Below are 20,693 nucleotides of genomic sequence, written 5' to 3' on the forward strand. Positions count from 1 at the left end.
AGAATGCATTATCTATGTTGATTATATTTATATGGATGATATTTAATTTTCAAATGATGTACAAATGAATAAGGTATTATAATTCACTTGTAGAAATTCTAATTTCTATTTCATACCTCCATTGTTGAACGTTAGTTTCTATACGACTGTGCGCTTATACGTGTTATTAGTATTATTGAGAGGTAGAGATACACCGTCCTTGTCGGAATCCGTAGGAATATGGAAATGGGTCTCCCCAATGGATTCCGCTGTGCGATCCCTTTTTGATTGGTTGAAAGGCGCAAGCTAGCCAAGCTAGCAGAGCTCTAGTAAAAAATATGAAGTTTAAAAAGTACATCCTCATCTCATCTTTAATATCTATCCTAGAGCTTCTCTATTATCAAACACCTACGTCGATATTTAACAGTATAGAAATACGAGTGTCTATAAACCGAAGAAAAAAGTCCCTAAAACCGGAACTTCGTTTCAAAGCTCCAGGAAGACTATCTTAATCGATTCCCAATGTGCCTAAAGGATTTGGATGTTTATGAGATCTAAGAAGTTACCTAGGGAGGTATGTAAAATGGTTGAGCGAGCTTACATAGCTGTAAGCAGCTGGGTTATCAGGGCTTATCTATGAGATAGATAAAGCAGTATGTAAGACAAAAGTGACAGGACTGTGGTAGCTGTGGCTGATGGAAACCTTCCACAACCTGAGGTACATAGGTACATTCCATTAAGGCTCAATTCCAGTAATCCATAGGTATGTATCCATTCCATGGATGGAACCTTGTCGATGTGGCTAGGCGCCTAGGTTACATAACACCTATTACCTAAGGCTGCTTTTGATTTACCCGTTCGTAGTATGCAACTCCCCACCCACCCCTTGCCGCGATTTTTGGACCTTGGGCCTTGTCATCAATTAAATCTACAGTGGAGAGCAACCCTTGTTCAGGGAACTTTGCCAGGTTGGCCAGACTAAAAACCTCCAAATTTAATAAAAGTCCCTACGAAGTTCGTCATTTATTACAACTGCGCCTTCTTTTCCCCTAGAGGTATAAGTTGTTAGTTTGCGATATATATTTGTAGTAATCGAGGCGACGAGATCTATCTGATCGACCATTGAGGCGAAACACGAGTGTTAGATTGGTTTGAAAAGGACAGACTGACGTTATTACGAAGCACCTAAATTCTATCCCTGGGTCACGATCAAGTCGCGAACTCGAACTCGAACTCGAACCCTAACTCCAACCCGAATTAACCCCCTATCTTCAGTTAATCGACCCTCCTCGAATGGCCACTATTCCTTCTCCTTAAGCTCGGCGAACCATGAGCTCCTTAGTCTTTGTGGTGTCCTCTCTTGAGGCCATCGCTGCATCCAAAGAAGCACAGAGGAATAAACAGCTCGCCGAACTTACCGAGAAGGCTCTCAAGGCTATTAAGGAAGAGGGAACTCAGATGCCCGACCCCCAGGTCGTCTTCGCGCCCTTGCAATTAGCTACCAAGACTGGAAGCAGTCAATTGATCAATACCGCCCTCGACTGCATACAAAAACTTACTTCTTCCTCGTACTTCTCCGTAAATGTCGCCACGGGCAGCGCGCAGGAGGATAGCACGGATCAGGCTCCCATGATAGATCGTGCTATCGATACGATATGCGACTGTTTTCAGGGCGAGACCACGCCTGTTGACGTCCAGCGACATATCGTCCAGGCCTTGTTGGCCGCTGTGTTGAACGACAAGATCGTCGTGCATGGAGCTGGGTTGCTGAAGGCTGTGCGCCAGGTATATAATGTCTTTTTGCTGTCGCGAATTCCGGAAAACCAGCAAGCCGCGCAAGGAACCCTAACCCAGATGGTTGGCATGGTATTCGAGAGGGTCAAAACGAGACTACATATGAAGGAAGCTCGCATCAGTCTAGGCACATTGAAGAATAGCTCTAGCAATGTCACATTTGACCAAGCAGAGTCCGTCGCCAATGGAAATGACGTTGCCGCCGAAGGACAGGAGACACCCGATGAGGCGACCGCCGAAGGTCTACCCGAGCTCGCGCGTTCTCAGTCAACGAACGAAGGCGGGCCGAAGTTGACCTTAAAAGACCTCGAGCACCGAAAGAGTTTTGACGATTCAAATCTGGGCGATGGTCCGACTATGGTCACTCAGTTAAAGCCGCCCAGGAAGCCGGCAAGGAGAGTTTCCGAACAGACGCAGAGCGACACGGCTACCGAGGCGGAAGAAACTGCCGAGTCTCTTGAAGCTGAAGATGAGGTCTACATCCGGGATGCATACCTTGTCTTCCGGTCTTTCTGCAACCTATCCACCAAGGTCCTACCCCCGGACCAGCTTTATGATTACCGAGGCCAGCATATGAGATCCAAACTTATTTCACTGCACCTTATCCGTACCCTTTTGAATAACCACATGCTCGTTTTTACTTCGCCCCTATGTACTATTACCAACACAAAAAGTAATGAGGCGACCAATTTTCTACAGGCCATCAAGTTCTACCTCTGCCTTAGCATCACTCGAAACGGGGCTAGCTCGGTTGATAAAGTATTTGAGGTTTGCTGCGAAATCTTTTGGTTGATGCTCAAATTCATGCGAGCGCCGTTCAAGGTAAGACTGGCTTCCGGTTTATTGATCTCCATTAATCTAACATTGTAACTATAGAAAGAGATAGAAGTGTTCCTCAACGAGATATACTTGGCGCTTTTGGCTAGACGGACCGCGCCGCCTTCTCAGAAGATCTATTTCATCATGATCCTCACCAGGTTTTGCGGCGACCCTCGAGGATTAGTCGAGACATACCTCAACTACGACTGCGACTCTCATCTCGACAATATCTTCCAGACCATTATAGAAGATCTATCTAAACTTGCCATTAACCCTGTATCTATCACAGCTGCCCAGGAGCAACTATACGAGGAGAAGAATTCGAATCCTAACATCAGCTCAGATTGGCAACTGAAGGGAGTATTGCCACCACCTCTAAACGTAAGAGATATCGTGCCTCCCAGCGAGCCTGAGCCTGAGATACCGCGGGAATATGTCCTTAAGAGGGCAGCCTTAGATTCTCTCGTTGAAGCTTTACGGTCACTTGTCAATTGGTCTGTTGTTGGCCGTCCGGATGTGAATGGTGCATCGCGCGATAATGATACGCGCGCTTCAGTGGACGATATCCGGGAGTCCATCGACCCCTCGGCTGCCGATAGTAACTCTCGCTTTGAAACGCCGTTGCCCCCTTCTACCCCCGTTGTTGACGACGATCCAGCCCAATTAGAAAAGGAGAAGGCTCGAAAAACGGCACTGGCTAATGCGATCCGTCAATTCAACTTTAAGCCGAAAAGGGGAATCAAGCTTCTGATCCAGGAAGGGTTTATTCTAAGCGACAGCCCCAAGGACATCGCTAAGTTTCTAATCTCAGATGATCGACTCGATAAGGCGCAGATTGGTGAATATCTCGGCGAGGGCGAGCCAAAGAATATCGAGATTATGCATGCTTTTGTCGATACTATGGACTTTGCTCAAAGGCGCTTCGTCGACGCCTTGCGACAATTCCTCCAGTCGTTCCGTCTTCCTGGAGAAGCCCAGAAGATCGATCGATTCATGTTAAAGTTTGCTAATCGCTATGTCATGGGCAACCCAAATGCTTTTGCTAATGCGGACACTGCCTACGTTCTAGCTTACTCAGTAATCTTGCTGAACACAGACTTGCACAGTACTAAAATAGCCAGGCGTATGACCAAAGAAGACTTCATCAAGAACAACAGGGGCATTAACGACAATGCTGACTTGCCAGACGATTATCTAATCGGGATATATGAGGAGATTGCGGGTAATGAGATAGTTCTGAAGAGCGAGCGCGAAGCTGCTGCGGCTGCAGGTAGCTTACCTGCGCAGTCATCGGGTTTTGCTGCCGGACTTGGCCAAGCTCTCTCGAATGTTGGTCGGGATCTACAGCGAGAAGCATATGTTCAGCAATCTGAGGAGATCGCACTTCGCTCGGAGCAGCTTTTCAAGAACTTGTTCAAAAACCAACGGAAGAACGCCGCAAAGGCCGGGGTCAAGTTCATCCCAGCGACATCTTTCAGGCACGTTGGGCCCATGTTTGATGTGACCTGGATGTCCTTCTTCTCTGCCTTCTCAAACCAAATGCAGAAGGCGCAAAATTTGGAAGTAAATAAATTGTGCCTGGAAGGGATGAAGCAAGCCATAAAGATCGCATGCCTTTTCGATCTGGCAACTGCGCGAGAAGCCTTCATGTCGGCGCTGAAGAACGCCACTAACCTGAACAACCCTCAACAGATTCTGGCCAAGAATGTAGAGGCATTGCGAGTCATCCTGGAGCTTGGACAGACAGAAGGTAATTATTTGAAGGAGTCTTGGAAGGATATCCTCATGTGCATAAGTCAGCTGGACCGGTTGCAGCTCATTACCGGCGGTGTTGATGAAGGTGCCATCCCCGATGTGTCCAAAGCGCGCTTCATGCCGCCTGAAAGAACAAGTACGAACGACTCTCGTAAATCGACAGCCTCTGCCCGACGCCGAAATAGATCTAACCCTGGGGCGAGAGGCTTTTCCATGGAAATTGCGCTCGAGAGCAGATCAGACGATGTTATTAAGAGCGTAGATCGGATTTTCAGCCATACCGCAAATCTAAATGGCGAGGCCATTGTCCACTTCGCCAAGGCTCTCACGGAGGTGAGCTGGGACGAAATCAAAGTATCAGGCTCTAACGACTCCCCGCGAACATACAGTTTGCAAAAGATCGTCGAAATCAGCTACTATAACATGACCCGTGTCCGTTTCGAGTGGACTAATATCTGGGTGGTTCTCGGCGAGCATTTCAACAAGGTGGGATGCCACAACAATACAGCGATCGTGTACTTTGCACTCGACTCGCTACGGCAGTTGTCAATGCGTTTCATGGAGCTTGAGGAGCTTCCAGGTTTCAAGTTTCAGAAGGACTTCCTAAAGCCATTTGAGCATGTTATCGCCAATTCAAGCAACTTGACTGTTAAAGACATGGCCCTACGTTGCTTGATCCAGATGATTCAAGCCCGAGGTGAGAACATTCGGTCAGGTTGGAGGACCATGTTCGGTGTCTTTACTGTTGCAGCGCGGGATCCTAACGAGACCATCGTAAACTTGGCTTACGAAAACGTTACCCTTGTTTATAAGACACGGTTCGGTGTTGTCATCTCTCAAGGAGCCTTCACGGACTTGATAGTTTGTCTTACCGAATTCTCAAAGAACATCAAGTTCCAGAAAAAGAGCCTGCAAGCGATGGAGACGCTTAAATCGATAATCCCAAAAATGCTCAAAACTCCGGAATGTCCACTATCGCAAAAGTTCAACCAAACACATGCACCAGATGGTAGTCCATCAGAGCCGCCTAATGCTGTGTCTAGGCAGCAGGGCGGTACTTCTATCGAAGAGGGTTTCTGGTTTCCGGTTTTATTCGCATTCCACGACGTCCTAATGACAGGGGAAGACTTAGAAGTAAGATCGAATGCATTGAATTATTTCTTCGAAGCCTTGCTTCGGTACGGTGGTGATTTCCCGTCTGATTTCTGGGATATACTATGGAGACAGCAGCTATACCCAATCTTCATGGTACTGCGGTCGAGACCAGAGATGACCAATGCTCTTAACCATGAGGAACTGTCTGTATGGCTGTCGACCACCATGATTCAGGCACTTCGTAATATGATCATCCTCTTTACACACTACTTCGATGCCCTCGAGTACATGTTGGATCGCTTCCTCGAGCTGCTCGCACTTTGCATATGCCAAGAAAACGATACGATCGCCAGGATAGGCAGCAATTGTCTTCAGCAGCTAATCCTGCAGAATGTAACGAAGTTTACTGGTAGCCACTGGGCTCAGATCGTCGGGTCATTCTGCGAGTTGTTCGAGAGGACAACAGCTTACCAGCTGTTCTCGGCCACAACTATTAACCTCCCATCCGCTCTATCGCCACCTCCCAATGGACTAGGTTTTGAGGTTCCTCTTACGCCTACAAGTGACTCGCCCACAGACGAAAGGTCGCTAAAGATTAATGGCACAGATAGGGGTAGCATCTCATCTGGAATCGAATCTGCTTCAGATGCCACTGCTCTACCTCACCATGCTGAAGACTCGCTGCGTTCGCCGAATGGCAATGGCTCGAGCCGTCTTGAAGACTATAAACCTACTTCTTCACTCCAGCAGCAGCCTGTAGTAGTAACGGCGGCTCGGCGGCGCTTCTTTAACCGTATCATATCTCGTTGCGTTTTACAACTCCTCATGATTGAGACGGTTAATGAACTCTTTTCTAATGACACCGTCTACTCTCAGATACCATCTAGAGAGTTGTTGCGTTTAATGGCGCTCCTTAAAAAATCATTCCTTTTCGCTAGACGGTTCAACGAGGATAAGGACTTACGCATGCGCCTATGGCGGGAGGGGTTCATGAAGCAGCCGCCCAACCTCCTAAAGCAGGAGAGCGGCTCGGCTGCCACGTATATCCAGATCTTATTCAGGATGTTCGCCGATACGTCGCCGTCGCGTGCAGAGAGTCGACCCGAAGTTGAGAAGGCTCTAGTACCCCTCTGCAAAGACGTCATCAGGGGTTACTTAGCGCTGGAGGAAGAATCGCAACAACGAAACATTGTAGCGTGGCGTCCAGTCGTCGTTGACGTGCTGGACGGCTACTCGACGTGGCCGGAAAAGGAGTTTACCGAGCACATTCCTTCGTTCTATCCCTTAGCAGTTGAGTTATTGGGCAAGGAACTTAGTGCCGACCTGAGAGTAGCTCTGCTCGCTGTCCTGAGAAAGGTTGGCGAAGTAGGTCTCAGGATTGAAGGGATGTCCGGTGGTCGGCGAGAGAGTGTTGCCAGCGTCGCCATCGGCGGGGACATGCCAACTGCGGAGTTAGAAGTCGGTGAGGTTGGTATGGGTGGCATAAGGGCGTGAGATGGCGGGTCGATTCTACCATGGCGCTAGTTGCTAGCGGTCATTCGGCACTTCCCAGAGCGCGATGGGAGCGAGGCCATCGCGAGTATTGATTTGTCATTTGTCATAAAAGGGGCATTGTAACAAAAATGGACGCGATTAATAGGCGGCTACGGTCACATCTGGTGTTCGGCTGGGCGGGAGGGACCATTACAAGCAAGCTAAGCTCTTGTATGATAGATACAATTTTGTTTTTTCTTGGTGTTTTGCGTATGTAGGCACTACATATATACGCACGTTGTCTCAGCGCTGGTGTTTCGTACTGCACAATTCTAAATCCATTTTGCCCGCCGAAGAGGATGGGATAGATGAGTGAAACCTCATGTCTGACATGTCTGAGTATGTCTAGACGCCAAGGTCAAATTCGAGATGTAACATCTAGGTACCTAAGGTAAGGTATTTATCTGGGACAATAGACCTCCTGCATGTCACAGCAATTCTTCAAACAAGCTTTGTCTGCTCCCATACGCAGTAATGCCGTTTCTAGTAAGCCTTCCAGCTCCCGTCTTGGAAGTCATCTGCTTGCCGATTGGCTGATTGCCCCTGGCCTGTTCTAGACTATATATAACCGTTACTGGTACGTACGTCTGTATGTATACCAAGGAGGTATTCCTGCTTGTCTTCTCAGATTCTTAAATAGGTCTGCGGAGTTGAGAGCCGGGAGCGAAAAGGGGTCGCGGGTTACACAATATACTAAATTCTTCCGCGCGGTTAAGGATTACTGAGACAGCTTGAATTGTGGTCTTCCGTATTAGATACTGCTTATCAATTTTTGTCATATACCTCATCATTCGCGCCGTCGCTATCGGCGAGGAAATCTGGAAATCTGGTGTGACCTCGCGTTGTCTACGGGGTCCGAGATTCTTACAGTATCTATCCCCATCCACATCGACGTTGACGATATAAGTTTTTTCGACGATAGCTTACTTTCTTTGTTCCCTGATTGATAAGGTATTATCTAAGTCGAGTGTGTCGTCTAACCAGTATGCATTTATGTTTGGCACACCTCTGTAGGGCTGCTAAGCGATGTGAATACATGTACCTATTAATAGACGAATGATCGTCCGTAATTCGAAGTCGAAAGGCATTTTTCAGTATTATAAAATTATACATTCATAGGTTAAAGTACCAGGGACAAGAAGACACCGAGATTTCAGTAGGGTAAGGAGGTAATCTCTTGTTCCGGAGGTTTTTTATTATTGGATAGGATCCCGTATTACTCCCCTTGTTTAACCCTCGCTTGCTTACCTCCATGCTACCTATGAGTCGAGCTACCAGGGTGGCGAGCATGATAAGTGATAGATGCCTTATGTAGAAAGAAATGGGAAAATAAAATACCGTATACATAAGCCGTCTATTGGTAGATGACATCTTATTTACGTGGAAAGACGGGCACGTGTGCTTACGTTAAGGCTGAGCAGCGAAAGCTGGAGGAGGGTTAAATTATCTATCTATTGTTCATGTTCATTAATAGATGCTATTGTATGTTGTATTGTGTCTATCCAAGACAGATGCATGTGTATAAATTTCCTCTTCGGGGACCTTGTTGCGTTCCCCTTCTGATTGGACAATTCCTACCCCAAGTAGAATCCGCTTCCTTCTAAGCCATCGGCAGTTCTGTAGGTCTTTTCCTCAACAGGAAATCGAAGACAAATGGAGATGTGATATCGTCAGTTTCCAGAACGCCTCGATCAGGACTAGTTGTAGGGAGGGGATACAATAAGCTATCAGTGCATATACATACTGCGCCCTTGGATGTAGGTGGTATTCAGAGCTTTAGAGCCTTAGATATGCTGATCCTGTCATGTTCACGATATTATACAGGTAATTACTCTCCAAAGTCACAGTCTGGTCATGTCCGAGGTTCTCATTTACAGACTAAAGTATCTTCCCCTTGCCCCTGAATTGGAACCCGTGTTCCGGGACGACTGATCAGCCTTACCACGACATATTGCAAGGTATCTAGCTACGTAACTGCTGCATGTAAAACTAAGTGATTACGTGAGAGCGTGCGGTGGGCTCTGGAAGGTGTTGTTGATCCCCACTGGATAGGAATGAGACCTTTGTGGTTATCTGAAAGCCGAGCCTTGGTTCAACACCCCCCTCGCAAGTCAGCTCCCAGACAGGAGGAGTTCGTTGTGACACGCTATAGTTCGGATGTACTTCGTTGCCTAAGGCTCAGCATCCTATCGTTATATTACTCAGCCCTAACTGGCGAGTAACGAAGTTTCAAGCCTCGATAGTCACCGCTTTAAGGGGCCCTATTGAGTAGTTAATCAAGCATCAAGAACTCTTCTACATCATCAGCAAAGAAGTTTGAATCTAGCTCAGCTGAGCTTAACTCAGGTTGACTCGTACGTGGGGGCAAAGGAATCCAACCCTGACCCTGACCGCTACCTAGAGACACCGTTGCTGCAGAGCCCCAAATTTATCGGGCTGCACCTTGCTTCAACCCCTGACGACGTGCCTCGTATCGTGGCTACTGAGGTTAGAAGGTCCTACGTTAATATCTTCCCGGCCGCTAGCAAAGGAAGATGAGCTGAAGCAACTGCGTAGTATAGCATCGGATGCGACTCTCCCTTTTCGACGCTCTAGATATCTCGGCGTGCTTAATAAACGGCAGACCTCTCCGAGTCGGAATTCTGGCGTGAGATATCTCCCTGAATACAACGTTACGCTACTGCAGCAAGCACCAATACGAACACCAACGCAAAAGAGATTGTCTATGGGTGTGTCGCATAACCGGCGCACCGGTATCCTCGCAAACGAACCAAGCTAGTCGTTGTAATCATGGTTGGAATACCAAAGAGTAATCGTTGCACATTTTGCAAACTACGGAAGACAAAGGTAAGCCATCTAGACTTGCTCCGCTTCCCCTATCCTCACCGGCTAAACTTGATATTTCCGAATACCTAGTGTGATGAGAACTGGCCAACATGTGGTGCATGTGCTCGGTCCGGCAAGGTCTGCTCTGGAGCACGGAACAACTACAAGTTTGTGGTGAACGGCTGTCACAATGAGTCGAACGATTCGGATGGTGTCAGCAAACCCTCCGATAACAGCAGTCAGATTCAAAGCCAACAGCCACGAGAAGCTGACCCGAATGGGAATATGATCATCGACATAAAGGAGTATACCTCCACTACGGGTACCGGTACTTTCCATCGGATGCGGCTTACACGCCCACGTCGCGCTAGGAACATCAAATGTAGTAGGCCAACACCATCCCTTACACCATCACCGACACCGTGCCCACCCATGGGCGCTTCCGATCGACTGGCAGCCCAATTAGTGTATTGCTTAGAGTCTGCGTCTGGGACGGGTCGTGATATGTTGATATGGGGCCCTTCGGTGTGGATGATACCGCAGAGGCTAGGATCAGAAAGCGCAGTATTACGAGACACAGTCAAGTTGGTTGTCACATCCTGGGCTAACAGCCAACGGGGTACACTACCACCAGAAGCGTGGTTGGATTTACGACTGCATACGCAAGCTTTAGGAAGTCTGAGGAAAGCTCTCCAAGAACCGGGGCAAGACTTGGTAACAGACACAATAGCGGCGCAGTGGTTGTTGCAGAAGCTTGAGGTGAGTGTATATTAGTATGTTTGGAGAGATAATCATGAACCCATTCCTGATACTGTAGTTATGAGAACCAGCTCACATACGACTTCGAACGGGGCGCGAACCAAGAGCGTCACGCTGCTGGGCTGACCGCTGTCGTTAGTAGAGGCGGCCACTGGCAAAGCTTCGACGAATTAGGACTTCACGCCACCTTCGACAGCTTTTTTAATATGGTAAGTCAAGACTTCAAGGGGTGTATCAGATCGCAGTAGCTAATGACCAGTAATTAGCTGCAAGAAGACGTACGTCTGGGGAGAGACTGCGTATTTATGCATCATGAATGGGCAACAGCTTTCAGGCAAGCAATAGATTTTACCACGACACGGCCGGTTATCAAGGCTATGTATCGTCTCTGGGTCGAGATGACGACTTGGCCGACCCTAGTAAGACTCGTTCGGACGTTATGTCAAGACCCTACAGATACTATGACCGTAGCCGAGCTTGTACTCAGAGCCAAGCCGGTGATCGAGTACCTCGAGCACGAGAACGAAACAACACTGAAATCGCTGATGGGATCAGGGGATATAACCGAGGTAGAGAACATATCAAACCCGGATTTATTCCCAACATGCTACCAGTTTCGCGACATCGACACGGCGAAGCTATTCTATACTCACGCCATGTATAGCATTATTATCCATCGAACTCTGCAAGAGGCGGACCTCGTCTTAGAAAACTACAACTCGGGCGTGATGAAGCGGTGCAGAGAATACAGCAAGCGAATATGGATGTCATACTGCTGGATGAGCGCGAAGATACCGCTCGCCGTCGAATACACAGCTGCGCTGGTATTTTCTTACGAATCAGCAAACGAAGAAGAACGAGAGTTCTGCATGAGAAGTCTAGGGGATCTGGAATATTATAGGAGGCCACCACCGGTGGGTCGATGGATAGACGCAACTATTATGGCTAATGTAAAGGGGTATACTGGTCGCCTACCATTTATTAAGACCCGGGACATAACCATCGAAATGTGTGGAATAGGCTGCCGGAGCTAACAGGGCACATGGACATTTTGAACTCATACGTGAGCTAGGCTAATGGTAAAAGAGTACAAAAGTTTTTGGTAATCCGATATCATTGCATTGTTCTTGATACCGTCTTCCCAATTCCGTAAGAAAAGTATAGGATACTGAGTGATATATGCAACAAGCTATATCCATTGCTTCCAGCATCCACATTCTTGGGGTTTAAATATGGAGTGCGATGAACTCGAATACTAGGCAGTCTATTAGGCTTGGTCCTGTACGTCGAGAGTATTAGAGCACGGGGGCTTACGTGGCTGATCTGGTCTGGCCGCATATATGTATTTCCTCAAGCTATTATGCCATGGAACTGGCTGACATGACCCCTGAATGCTAGAAGTAACAGAGGGATGAGTGTATGGACTCTTCAGCCCTTACTAAGGATTCAGGATCTCTCGGATGAATTGTCGGAGGTCATCAGCTTCTTCGGGCACAGTCCGTTCGTGTAAGGTGAGGATTGCCACCTTCAGGGCATTGTCTTGTGCAGTAGCGTCTCTTACAAGACTTTTAAGTGCATCGATCTTGTAGGTAGAAAATGGCGTGACCCTCTGAATGCTCAGGAGGGCCTCGAAGAAATCAATGAGATTGAGATGCATCAACATATCCTTTTTATCGATCATCGACAGGGCAGCAAAATGTAGCAACCCGCCATGGCCGTTAGATTTAGCGTATTCGTGATTCAAGTCGGTAAAATCAGACCAAGTGACAGCACGGAAGTTCAGAGCCGTCAGACGAGGTAAGATCCGTAGAAGACGGCCTTGGGCGAGCGACTGCTGCTGGATACCGAGAGGATGATTTGCACAAAGCGACAATATAAGTTCATATACGTCGCGATCATAGAAGATTCTTCGCCACAACAGCCCTTGACCGGGTGGTTTCCTGATCGCGATTTCCATGCCATTAACTGATACGCCGTCGGATGGTCGAGTATCGCAGTCGACGTCAAGAAGATCGCCTAAGACTCTGGAACCCTTCTCGCCAACTTCAACTTGCGGCGCGCTCAACCACTGTGTTAGGAAGTGTGTAACTATACTGTTCATCCTTGCTAGAATAGCGGCGTCACCTGGTGACTTGGTGGCCTTTTCAAGCACGGTCATGGCAAGAATATTCGCTGACGGAGCCGGAGACCGTAGAGCTTGTATTAAAGCTTCTTCCGAAGCTAGTGATAGTATCTGGGTGAAGGTGAGGGGACCAAGGAGCTTGATCGCTAAGCTACACAGAATTTTGGGGTCCTGCTGGTACTGCTTAAGGATCTCGGTGATTTTTGGTAGAAGCCTTGGAATAAGAGGCGGGATGTTGGCATCTATCAAATAGGTGTTAACCACTACTATGCATATCTATAATTACCTAGGTATATAGGTAGTCTTAGCTAGGTGAATCTAGCTGGGTAACCCTACCGGTAAGCTGGAGTTCCACATCGTCGAACAGCTTAAGAGTTGGTTCTAGGTTCGGATCTGCGATGAGCTCATCTAGATGCTTTTCTAACTCCTCAACACCGGTGACTGGGATCGTATCTGTATCCATTTTAACGGCGATCCGGGTCATTGTGAAGCATGAGAAGTAATGAATAGGGGAGAGTAGTAAAGTTGGCTTTCAGGAATGAAGATGGATTTCCGAAAGACTGGAACTAAAAGAAAGCTACCTTAGGTACCTTAGTGGGGGCGGGGCTGTCGTGGCTGGAGCTATGTATTGTAGGTAACCTAGGTAGGTACCTAAGGTATGTACACCCAGAGCGGGGAGATCTATGGCACAGCGAATCCACAGTACATTGAAATGTACCTAGGTAGGTACCTTAGGTACATATACATACGTACCCACAGACCCCACCAAGTCCCCGCCGAAATTTTGAGAAAGCTTCCATGACTCTAATTCATCCTTTTTCAAAATCGTCGCTATTTCGCAACTCACCCCGACAACAAGCTGTATCCAACAACGACGTCTCTAATAAGAGGCCTCTTCATGCATCAAAATGTCAGGTCGCGGCGGTAGAGGAGGCCGAGGCGGCCGCGGTGGCCGTGGTGGCTTCGCAGCAGGTCGCAAGGCCGCGCCGCAAGGAATGCCTGGCGCCGACGAGCCTGGTTTGATGTTCAATGAGAAGCCCCAAGACACATATCCTGTAAGCCAACACCTCCTGCCTACTTACCTGCCTACCTACCTACCTACCTACTAGAACTCGATGGCCAATCAATATTAACATCGCGATCCCCCCCCCCCCCCCCCCTAGAAATCCTACAACCCCCCAATTGCCCCCCCCCTTGACGACTCCGAATCCCGCGCCATAGCCTCCTTCGTCGCGTTCCGGCGCGCCTTCCACAGCACGCCCTTCTACACGCACCGCCACCTAGCCAACACTACTAGCGACGCAGCAACATCCAAGCCCGCGGATCCCGTGCGCCGTGCCTACGGACAGCCGCAAATCAACGCGCGCTTCGCCGTCAAGAACCGCGCCACCCTAGACCCCTTCCAAGCCGTGCCCATGTACAGCCACAAGTTCGCCGACGAGACGCGCACGCTGCCCGACCTGAAGGCGCGCGAGCACGAGTACGTCCGCGCTCTGTTCCCCGAAGAGCTGTGGGCCACTCTGGACGGGAAGGATATAGGCGGGCCTAAGGGCGGGTTCCTGGGAAGCAAAGCGTCGCGGGAGAAGAGGGGGATTAAGCGCAAGGCGGTGGTGGCAGGTGGCGACCCGTTTGCTAGCGACGACGAGGGAACCGGAACCAGAGCAGATGGTCTGCGCAGACGTCCGCACGAGGACGAGACGGAGGAGGAGCGTAAGGCGCGCATCGAGGCGGCGATGAAAGACGGTGATAACGAGGATGCCGCGAACGCCGAGGACGTGGACTTGGACGAGGAGGAAGAAGAGATGTCTCAAGAAGATGATGATTACGGCGATGACGAGGGTGGCGATTACGATGCGGAAGCTTACTTCGACGCGGGAGACAACGACGACTACGGGGAAGACGAAGGGGTTGGGGAGAGTGCTATGGATTTTTAGTCGCCTATTTTTCGAAATTGATGTCTAATTGCATTGGGGTCGGCGTTCACGAGAGAAGGGCCTGATACTAGATATATAACAAGACCTATGATACCATGGCATTTTGGCATTTTGGCAATTTAGCATTTCTTAACCGAATAGAACTCTTTCCTGCTTCGCTAGACCTGCTCATTTTCAGGTTGTTCTACCAACTTGTGATGACATTGCATATACCTAAGCTTTACTGAATTATACACACCACAATACGCCTTGTATTGCTATCTATCCGCTGGAGAACCATTGATTGAATATCTAGAAAGGTTTAACCCCTTTTTCTCTTCCCCCGGAATACTCGCTGACCAATAATGCCAATAATGAAGAACAACGCGCGACGAAACCAGATAAAAATAAAGGGGATCCCGGTGAAAAGAAGGAACTAATGGAAGGCCATGAAGAATGTATCCGACTTAGAATGCAAGCTGTCCTGTGCTACTGTGAAACGCGCTTCTTTACCTGCAACTTCGTACCCTCATCCCCATATACTAACCACGCCCCGCTCCATACATGTATATTAGAAAGAACAGTGTCGTGCTCTGCCATCGGCATGCTAAGCTGTTTGATTTGTTTGGTGAGCAATTAGGTTGAGTGAATGTATCCTCGCTTGGTATCCTTAGGTACTCTTCCTCATCCTTGCCCCTCTCTCGGAAGCAGATGCGATCTTGGAAAGACTAGTTACTCGTTAAAAGTAGCTACGCATGGCATCTTGATATCCGGTGCCACCTTTTAGGTCCTGCTCAAAGTTTTGCTGCACATTGAGGACCTCGCGAATATGGCGCATGCTGAGGGGCTCTCCCTTGTTGACAGCAAGTGCTTGAGCAGTGCCAATTGTGTTCTTGATCTGCCGACCGTTAAGGTTGTGTCGTGCCAAGCTTGTATAATCCTCCTCATCGAACGGCATCAAGTCGATACCCGCGACTACTCGGGCACGTTCGATAAAAATCTTGAAGATAGCTTTCTTCGCCTTCACGTCTAAATCGTCATACTTCAACGCAATGTGGATTCGGGATTGGAAAGCGTCATCGAAAGTCTACAGACGGTTAATTCAAGCGTTAGTTCCCTTTCATCCAATATGTACAGGAAGGACGTAAGAGGATACATACCTGCACACGATTCGTGGTGAGGAATAATATCCCCTGAAAATATTCCAGCTGCCGGAGGAAGATGCTAACGAGAGCATTTCGATGGATATCATGCATATTCCGCTTCTCCAGAAATACGTCAGCCTCATCCAGTAGGAGAATGGCGCCCCAGGCATGACAGATGTCGAGGATCTTCTGTAGTTCTGCTTCAAGATAGCGCGAGTCGGTTCCTAGGTCGCCGGCTGATACCATATATAAGGGGCATTTGAGGAGCTCGCTTATACCCTCTGCTGTCAACGTCTTCCCGGTCCCAGGAGGCCCATGCAGGACAGCTACCAAGCCCTTTCCCTTGCCCTGAATAACATCATCGATACTTGCGGCTGGGTGGTACTTATGAGACTCCACCAGAGCCTTGGGATTCTAAATTAGCGAAAAGTTCAACAACTCCAGAGGCCAGCTTAGGCAGCTGCTTGTGTATCTAAGAGTGGGTGGGGAATAAAGCTTCATCACTTACCTTAACTATTTCCTTGGTGTTTGACTGTAAGACCAGCGAGTCGTAAGCGTGCTCGTTCCACGAAATCTCCTTAATACCAGACACGGTGAACTCGAGCCAGAGCTTCTCGGCAAACGCAAATCCTAGGACGACAGGTGAGGCAATCAAATATTCTTCGTCGGTAAAGACTGGCGGGGTATCAGCATTTCCATCTTCCCCAGCACCCACTTCGTCGCTCTTGGCATTCTCATTTTTGCCCTTCTCATCCTTACTAGGAACTTGATCAAGCTTCTCTTTCGGCGTCTCCGTGTCAATGAAATCTTTAGGTACACGCACGGTGCATACATTCCCTTTATTGTCCTTGTATACCTTGGTCACAAATTTAACTTTGCCACCGTCGTCTCCGGCGGCACCTTCGAGGCCGACATCACCCCCCGTATCGTCTCCCGAGTCACACCCGCAACCCTCAGCCTCATCGTCGCTATCGTCGTCGTCGCTAAGAACGTCGTGATCCTTGGGCCGTACAAGGGAAACCGGGTAGTTGGGGTTTATACGACGATGGATGGCTGGATCAACCATGATCCGGCCATTGATGTTGACCTTGATTACAGACTTCTTTTTCTTGTGGTATGCCATGCCTTGATGACCCTTGTAGTGCACACCACCAAGGCTAACAAATTTCTTACCACGCTCGATAAGATCTTTGCGTAGCTGAGCTTCGTTCTTGTGGTATTTAAGAGGATAACAGCCCAAACTCGTAATCTTACGAGCACCACGGAACTCAGTTATCTCCTCCGACATGCTACCATACCCGAATTGCTTGCCGTCGTATTCGAAGTACTGCGCTCTTGATATTAGCGACCGAGTCTACAATTCAGAGCTGATGCCTTATGACAGGAGAGGGAGACCTACCTTGCCCTCTATGTAATAGAATTCCCCCCTAACAATACTATAGTGTTTTTCGGCTACTTCGACCTTGAAGACGCGGGGTTCATCAACAGAACCATACGTTGTTGTGTACGCAAGCGTATTAGGCTTCCAAAGAGCCCATAAAAGATCGAATGTAATAAGGCCATTGTCTAGCATAGGATATAGACTGATAGTCATGTGAGCAAATCATGTCACCAACTACATAGAACGCTTGATAGCTTACCTATTTTTGGTCTCGGCGAAATCCGTGTCTATATGTTTAATAAGGACTCGTAGGTGGCGCCTTTTCTCGTCAATCCATTTCTGAACCTTTCTACGTTCTTTCCGTGAATCTCCTTCTGGCTCAAGGTCCTTGAGGTTTTTCACGTATGTACGCATATCTTCTAGATATCTGTAGCTGTGATTAGCGATTTGTAAATAAGATAAAATACAAGTAGCTCACAAGAATAGCATCTTGGGGTCTAGCTTAGGAGTCTCTTCAACTAAGCTGACACCTTTGACGTTTCCGATTATATCCTTGAGGGCCTCTCGTAGTTGTTTGCTTTTAATATCGACGATGGTTGTCTTATATTTTCCCTCCCAGTCAAAGGTTCTCCTCACGTGAAAGAGGTATTCATCATATTGGGAGCTACTAGCATTCTCAGCCGTATCTTGGAGCTTGTAATTATGGATCTGCGAATCCCAGACTTGATCCACGCGTTTGAACTCCAGGCGTTGCGCAACTGGCTTGGTATCACGGGCGTCCTTTGATTTAGATTCCCTGTTACGGCTTGCGTGACCTTCTAGCACAAGGTCGCCAGAGCTAAGCCGCCTCAATCGACCCCTGAGTGGCAAGTTATTACCACGGCCCCTATTCATGATATTTATAGGTTTTGACCTGTTCTCCGGTTGTTCATTCCGTTTCTGCGCATATTTATTGCCGAAATAGGCATCATGGTAACCCATCATAGAAGCACCAGGAGGCGCAAATCGATTATCGAAATATGCATCATGGTAACCTATCATAGGAGCATCGGGAGGAAGCTGGTACCCGCCAGAATTGAGACCGCCAACGAGCCCTCCTTGAATACCTAATCCAGGAGAACTTTGGTTGAGAGAAGTGGTGGGACCGCCGGTAAGATTGTGGGCGAGGCCTATAGATGCAGTATGGCGCAGGAGCTGTTCGACTTGCAATCGTATTCTGGCAAGCTCTTGTTCCGCGGCCTCGCCAATACCCTCTTTTTTGTCGAGATGAGATACATCTTCATCCTCGGCGTCAGTATCGCTAGTATTGACTTCTGAGGCCTTGATTTGTGATTTTGACTGCTTAGTGCTCGTCTTGGATGACTTTATCAACTTCTTGGCTTTCCGGAGATCCTGACGCTTCTTCTGGATCTTCTTCTTCTTCGCGCGCCCTTCGCTCCCAGACGCGGACTCGGTGTCGGTGGACTCATCTGAGGACGAGTTGGTAAACCCGTCCTCGCTACTGCCAGAAGAACTCTCACTATTGGCAGGAGATGCCTTCTTGGACTTACCAGACTTCTCTTTCTTGGCTTTCTTATCGTGTTTACCAGAGGCTTTCTTTTCGTTCTTTAATCCTTTGGTCTTCTTACTGGCGTCTGGGAGAGCGGTTGCAAGGCCATCCTCGACCGGAAGAGCTTTGGTGTCGTCACTGTTAGGAAAATTGCCTTCATGACGGTCTGCCGAATGACTGGTTTTGGTTTTCTGAGATTCGATTTCCAAATCCATGTTGGAGGCCATATCTGCTGGACGGTTCCAGCGCAGGGAGCTCAAGACTCTATGGGGGATCAGAAGTAAATGTAGCTAAGAAGAGCGCACAAATGGCTTTTTAAGACTCGAATGATCTGTAAGACAGTATAGAATGACTTGAAGCTGAAAGGCGGGGGAAATTCCTGCTTCTGTTTGCTGTGGGCACAATTAAAATCTTCAAACGTCGTGGGTGATCATGACTGGCTGGTCCGTAACCTAAATACACCGTGTCAGCAAGGGGGAAACAACAAATTACAATAAAATAGGAATTAAAGGGTGTGAAATGAGTCGTGTAATTAACAGTGCCAACTGTCAAAATCTCTTTGGGTCGCCTTTTTCTTTCAGTGTCGAGTCCAACGACAGTTGCCACGCTGTACACGGCAGTACAAATAACTCTTCTTTTATATCCAATAATACTAACAATGAGACGTTACGCACCTATCGCGCGACAGATATTGCCGGCAGTGTTCAAGAAGCCAGCTGGAGTAAAGTGAAGAATGGGATAAGTGGATGGTATTGGAAGAATATGTTGGGAGTGGACAATGGTAAAAGGGTTGTGTATAAGACAGCTTCACAGGCAGAAGGTATATGTATTATATACCGAACTGTCTAAAGATAACGTGTACGTGCTATGTCTTTTTACTAAAGTTTTAGAATAGGAGCCAGTATGACGGACCAATACCCAAAGTTGAACAAAAAGTTACCAGAACAAAGAATGGCACGGCAGAAAGGCGTGTATGTGAATATATGTAAGAAGTGTAGAGGGTGTAAGGTTATGGTAGTGATAAGGCGGAATAAGCTGGGGGAGACACAAGGATGAGTTTTGTGGATGACGATACCTACATATGCATGTATGATATGACGAAGAGAAGAAGTCTGAACAGAGGTGTACATTATTTTGTTAACTTGGGAATTAGGCATTCTGCACGTGCAAATGGACATGGACAAATTAGGAGGAAGGATAACGGAAGAACAGCAAAGAACGGCAACAGCGGTTCCTCTGGAACAAGAAAGGGCGACTCCCGATGCTACTACTTCTTCAGCTGTGCGATATCAAAGTAGGCAGCGGCGTGGCGCATGTGGTGGTATAATAGGTGCAGGACCTATACATTCATATCAATGTACATAATGTACTTGCACCTTTTGGTTGGATACACAACCTTAGCGCCGCCTGCTGTAGCCTATTCTATCTTTGATTCCTGGGGAGAAGCAACGTCCTACCTGTGAGGAGATGGAAGTAGTGCTGATACCAAAGGTCGCCTACGGTCGCCTACCGTTGGCAGGGGTCCGTAGCTGAGTACATAGGTAACTTATGTAGGTACCTACCGAAAATTCCATGAAAATGGATTATACATGTACCCAGTCACGTACGAGATATCTGTCATATGTACGACTTATAACCTTACGACTCAAGCTCCAGTGGTTGATAATTCCTAATTCCTACATGACATAGAAGAGAAATAGCGGCATATTTCTGTATTTTAAGTGCGTGTATGTATGAATCTGCAAATGTGAGATCGACGCCACCAGACACGTCTTATGCGTAGAATAATAAATCTATTCTCTTGGCCACATTCAACGTAGAACTGCATGTACTTGATGTTTTAACTTTTAACACACATGCATAGGTTATGTACTAGGTATAGGTATGTATGTCTTGACTGCCTCCTACATATGTACCCGCCCACTCTAAGGGAGTAAATCTAGGCCCCGATTCGCCCCACCATGGGTGCCCACGTTTACATATGTAAGTGCATTCAAGATGATGGCTTAAATAATAACTTGCC

At 47.9% G+C, this 20,693-nt stretch overlaps 5 protein-coding genes across 5 annotated transcripts; 3 read left to right on the forward strand and 2 right to left on the reverse strand.

Annotated features, from left to right (window-relative positions):
* The first annotated feature begins 1,170 nt into the window (after positions 1 to 1,170).
* On the forward strand, positions 1,171 to 7,271 carry F4813DRAFT_245268 (Sec7-domain-containing protein). The gene is made up of 2 exons (XM_049240079.1): positions 1,171 to 2,595; positions 2,650 to 7,271. Exons 1-2 carry the CDS (start codon positions 1,309 to 1,311, stop codon positions 6,934 to 6,936), a joined length of 5,574 nt encoding a protein of 1,857 aa, XP_049095740.1. The 5' UTR covers positions 1,171 to 1,308; the 3' UTR covers positions 6,937 to 7,271.
* A 2,177-nt stretch (positions 7,272 to 9,448) lies between these two features.
* On the forward strand, positions 9,449 to 11,796 carry F4813DRAFT_245520 (uncharacterized protein). Its single transcript, XM_049240081.1, has 5 exons — positions 9,449 to 9,470; positions 9,537 to 9,822; positions 9,892 to 10,560; positions 10,632 to 10,769; positions 10,827 to 11,796. Exons 2-5 carry the CDS (start codon positions 9,766 to 9,768, stop codon positions 11,592 to 11,594), a joined length of 1,632 nt encoding a protein of 543 aa, XP_049095741.1. The 5' UTR covers positions 9,449 to 9,470; positions 9,537 to 9,765; the 3' UTR covers positions 11,595 to 11,796.
* A 202-nt stretch (positions 11,797 to 11,998) lies between these two features.
* Positions 11,999 to 13,166, reverse strand: F4813DRAFT_393361 (uncharacterized protein; the record flags this gene model as incomplete). Its single annotated transcript, XM_049247412.1, has 2 exons — positions 11,999 to 12,924; positions 13,019 to 13,166. The coding sequence occupies 2 exons, from the start codon at positions 13,164 to 13,166 to the stop codon at positions 11,999 to 12,001; spliced, it is 1,074 nt and encodes a 357-aa protein (XP_049095742.1).
* A 231-nt stretch (positions 13,167 to 13,397) lies between these two features.
* On the forward strand, positions 13,398 to 14,778 carry F4813DRAFT_373443 (DNA-directed RNA polymerase III, subunit Rpc31). The gene is made up of 2 exons (XM_049244811.1): positions 13,398 to 13,737; positions 13,846 to 14,778. Exons 1-2 carry the CDS (start codon positions 13,591 to 13,593, stop codon positions 14,614 to 14,616), a joined length of 918 nt encoding a protein of 305 aa, XP_049095743.1. The 5' UTR covers positions 13,398 to 13,590; the 3' UTR covers positions 14,617 to 14,778.
* A 197-nt stretch (positions 14,779 to 14,975) lies between these two features.
* Positions 14,976 to 19,043, reverse strand: F4813DRAFT_245295 (uncharacterized protein). The gene is made up of 6 exons (XM_049240080.1): positions 17,600 to 19,043; positions 17,381 to 17,548; positions 17,140 to 17,323; positions 16,249 to 17,067; positions 15,756 to 16,145; positions 14,976 to 15,682 (listed from the first exon to the last, which is right to left on the reverse strand). Exons 1-6 carry the CDS (start codon positions 18,895 to 18,897, stop codon positions 15,335 to 15,337), a joined length of 3,207 nt encoding a protein of 1,068 aa, XP_049095744.1. The 5' UTR covers positions 18,898 to 19,043; the 3' UTR covers positions 14,976 to 15,334.
* Between the last annotated feature and the right edge of the window lie 1,650 nt (positions 19,044 to 20,693).

Source organism: Daldinia decipiens (assembly GCF_022478715.1).
Source record: "Daldinia decipiens strain CBS 113046 unplaced genomic scaffold F4813scaffold_43, whole genome shotgun sequence".
NCBI classification, from domain to species: Eukaryota; Fungi; Ascomycota; class Sordariomycetes; order Xylariales; family Hypoxylaceae; genus Daldinia; species Daldinia decipiens.

Coding starts and splice junctions, on each gene's coding strand:
- F4813DRAFT_245268 (XM_049240079.1), top strand. CDS start 1,309: ATGAGCTCCTTAGTCTTTGTGGTGTCCTCTCTTGAGGCCATCGCTGCA. Junction 2,596..2,649: donor TCATGCGAGCGCCGTTCAAG/GTAAGACTGGCT, acceptor TTGTAACTATAG/AAAGAGATAGAAGTGTTCCT.
- F4813DRAFT_245520 (XM_049240081.1), top strand. CDS start 9,766: ATGGTTGGAATACCAAAGAGTAATCGTTGCACATTTTGCAAACTACGG. Junction 10,561..10,631: donor GGTTGTTGCAGAAGCTTGAG/GTGAGTGTATAT, acceptor TATGAGAACCAG/CTCACATACGACTTCGAACG. Junction 10,770..10,826: donor TCGACAGCTTTTTTAATATG/GTAAGTCAAGAC, acceptor ACCAGTAATTAG/CTGCAAGAAGACGTACGTCT.
- F4813DRAFT_373443 (XM_049244811.1), top strand. CDS start 13,591: ATGTCAGGTCGCGGCGGTAGAGGAGGCCGAGGCGGCCGCGGTGGCCGT. Junction 13,738..13,845: donor AGCCCCAAGACACATATCCT/GTAAGCCAACAC, acceptor CCCCCCCCCTAG/AAATCCTACAACCCCCCAAT.
- F4813DRAFT_245295 (XM_049240080.1), bottom strand. CDS start 18,897: ATGGCCTCCAACATGGATTTGGAAATCGAATCTCAGAAAACCAAAACC. Junction 17,549..17,599: donor GACCCCAAGATGCTATTCTT/GTGAGCTACTTG, acceptor TCACAGCTACAG/ATATCTAGAAGATATGCGTA. Junction 17,324..17,380: donor TTCGCCGAGACCAAAAATAG/GTAAGCTATCAA, acceptor CATGACTATCAG/TCTATATCCTATGCTAGACA.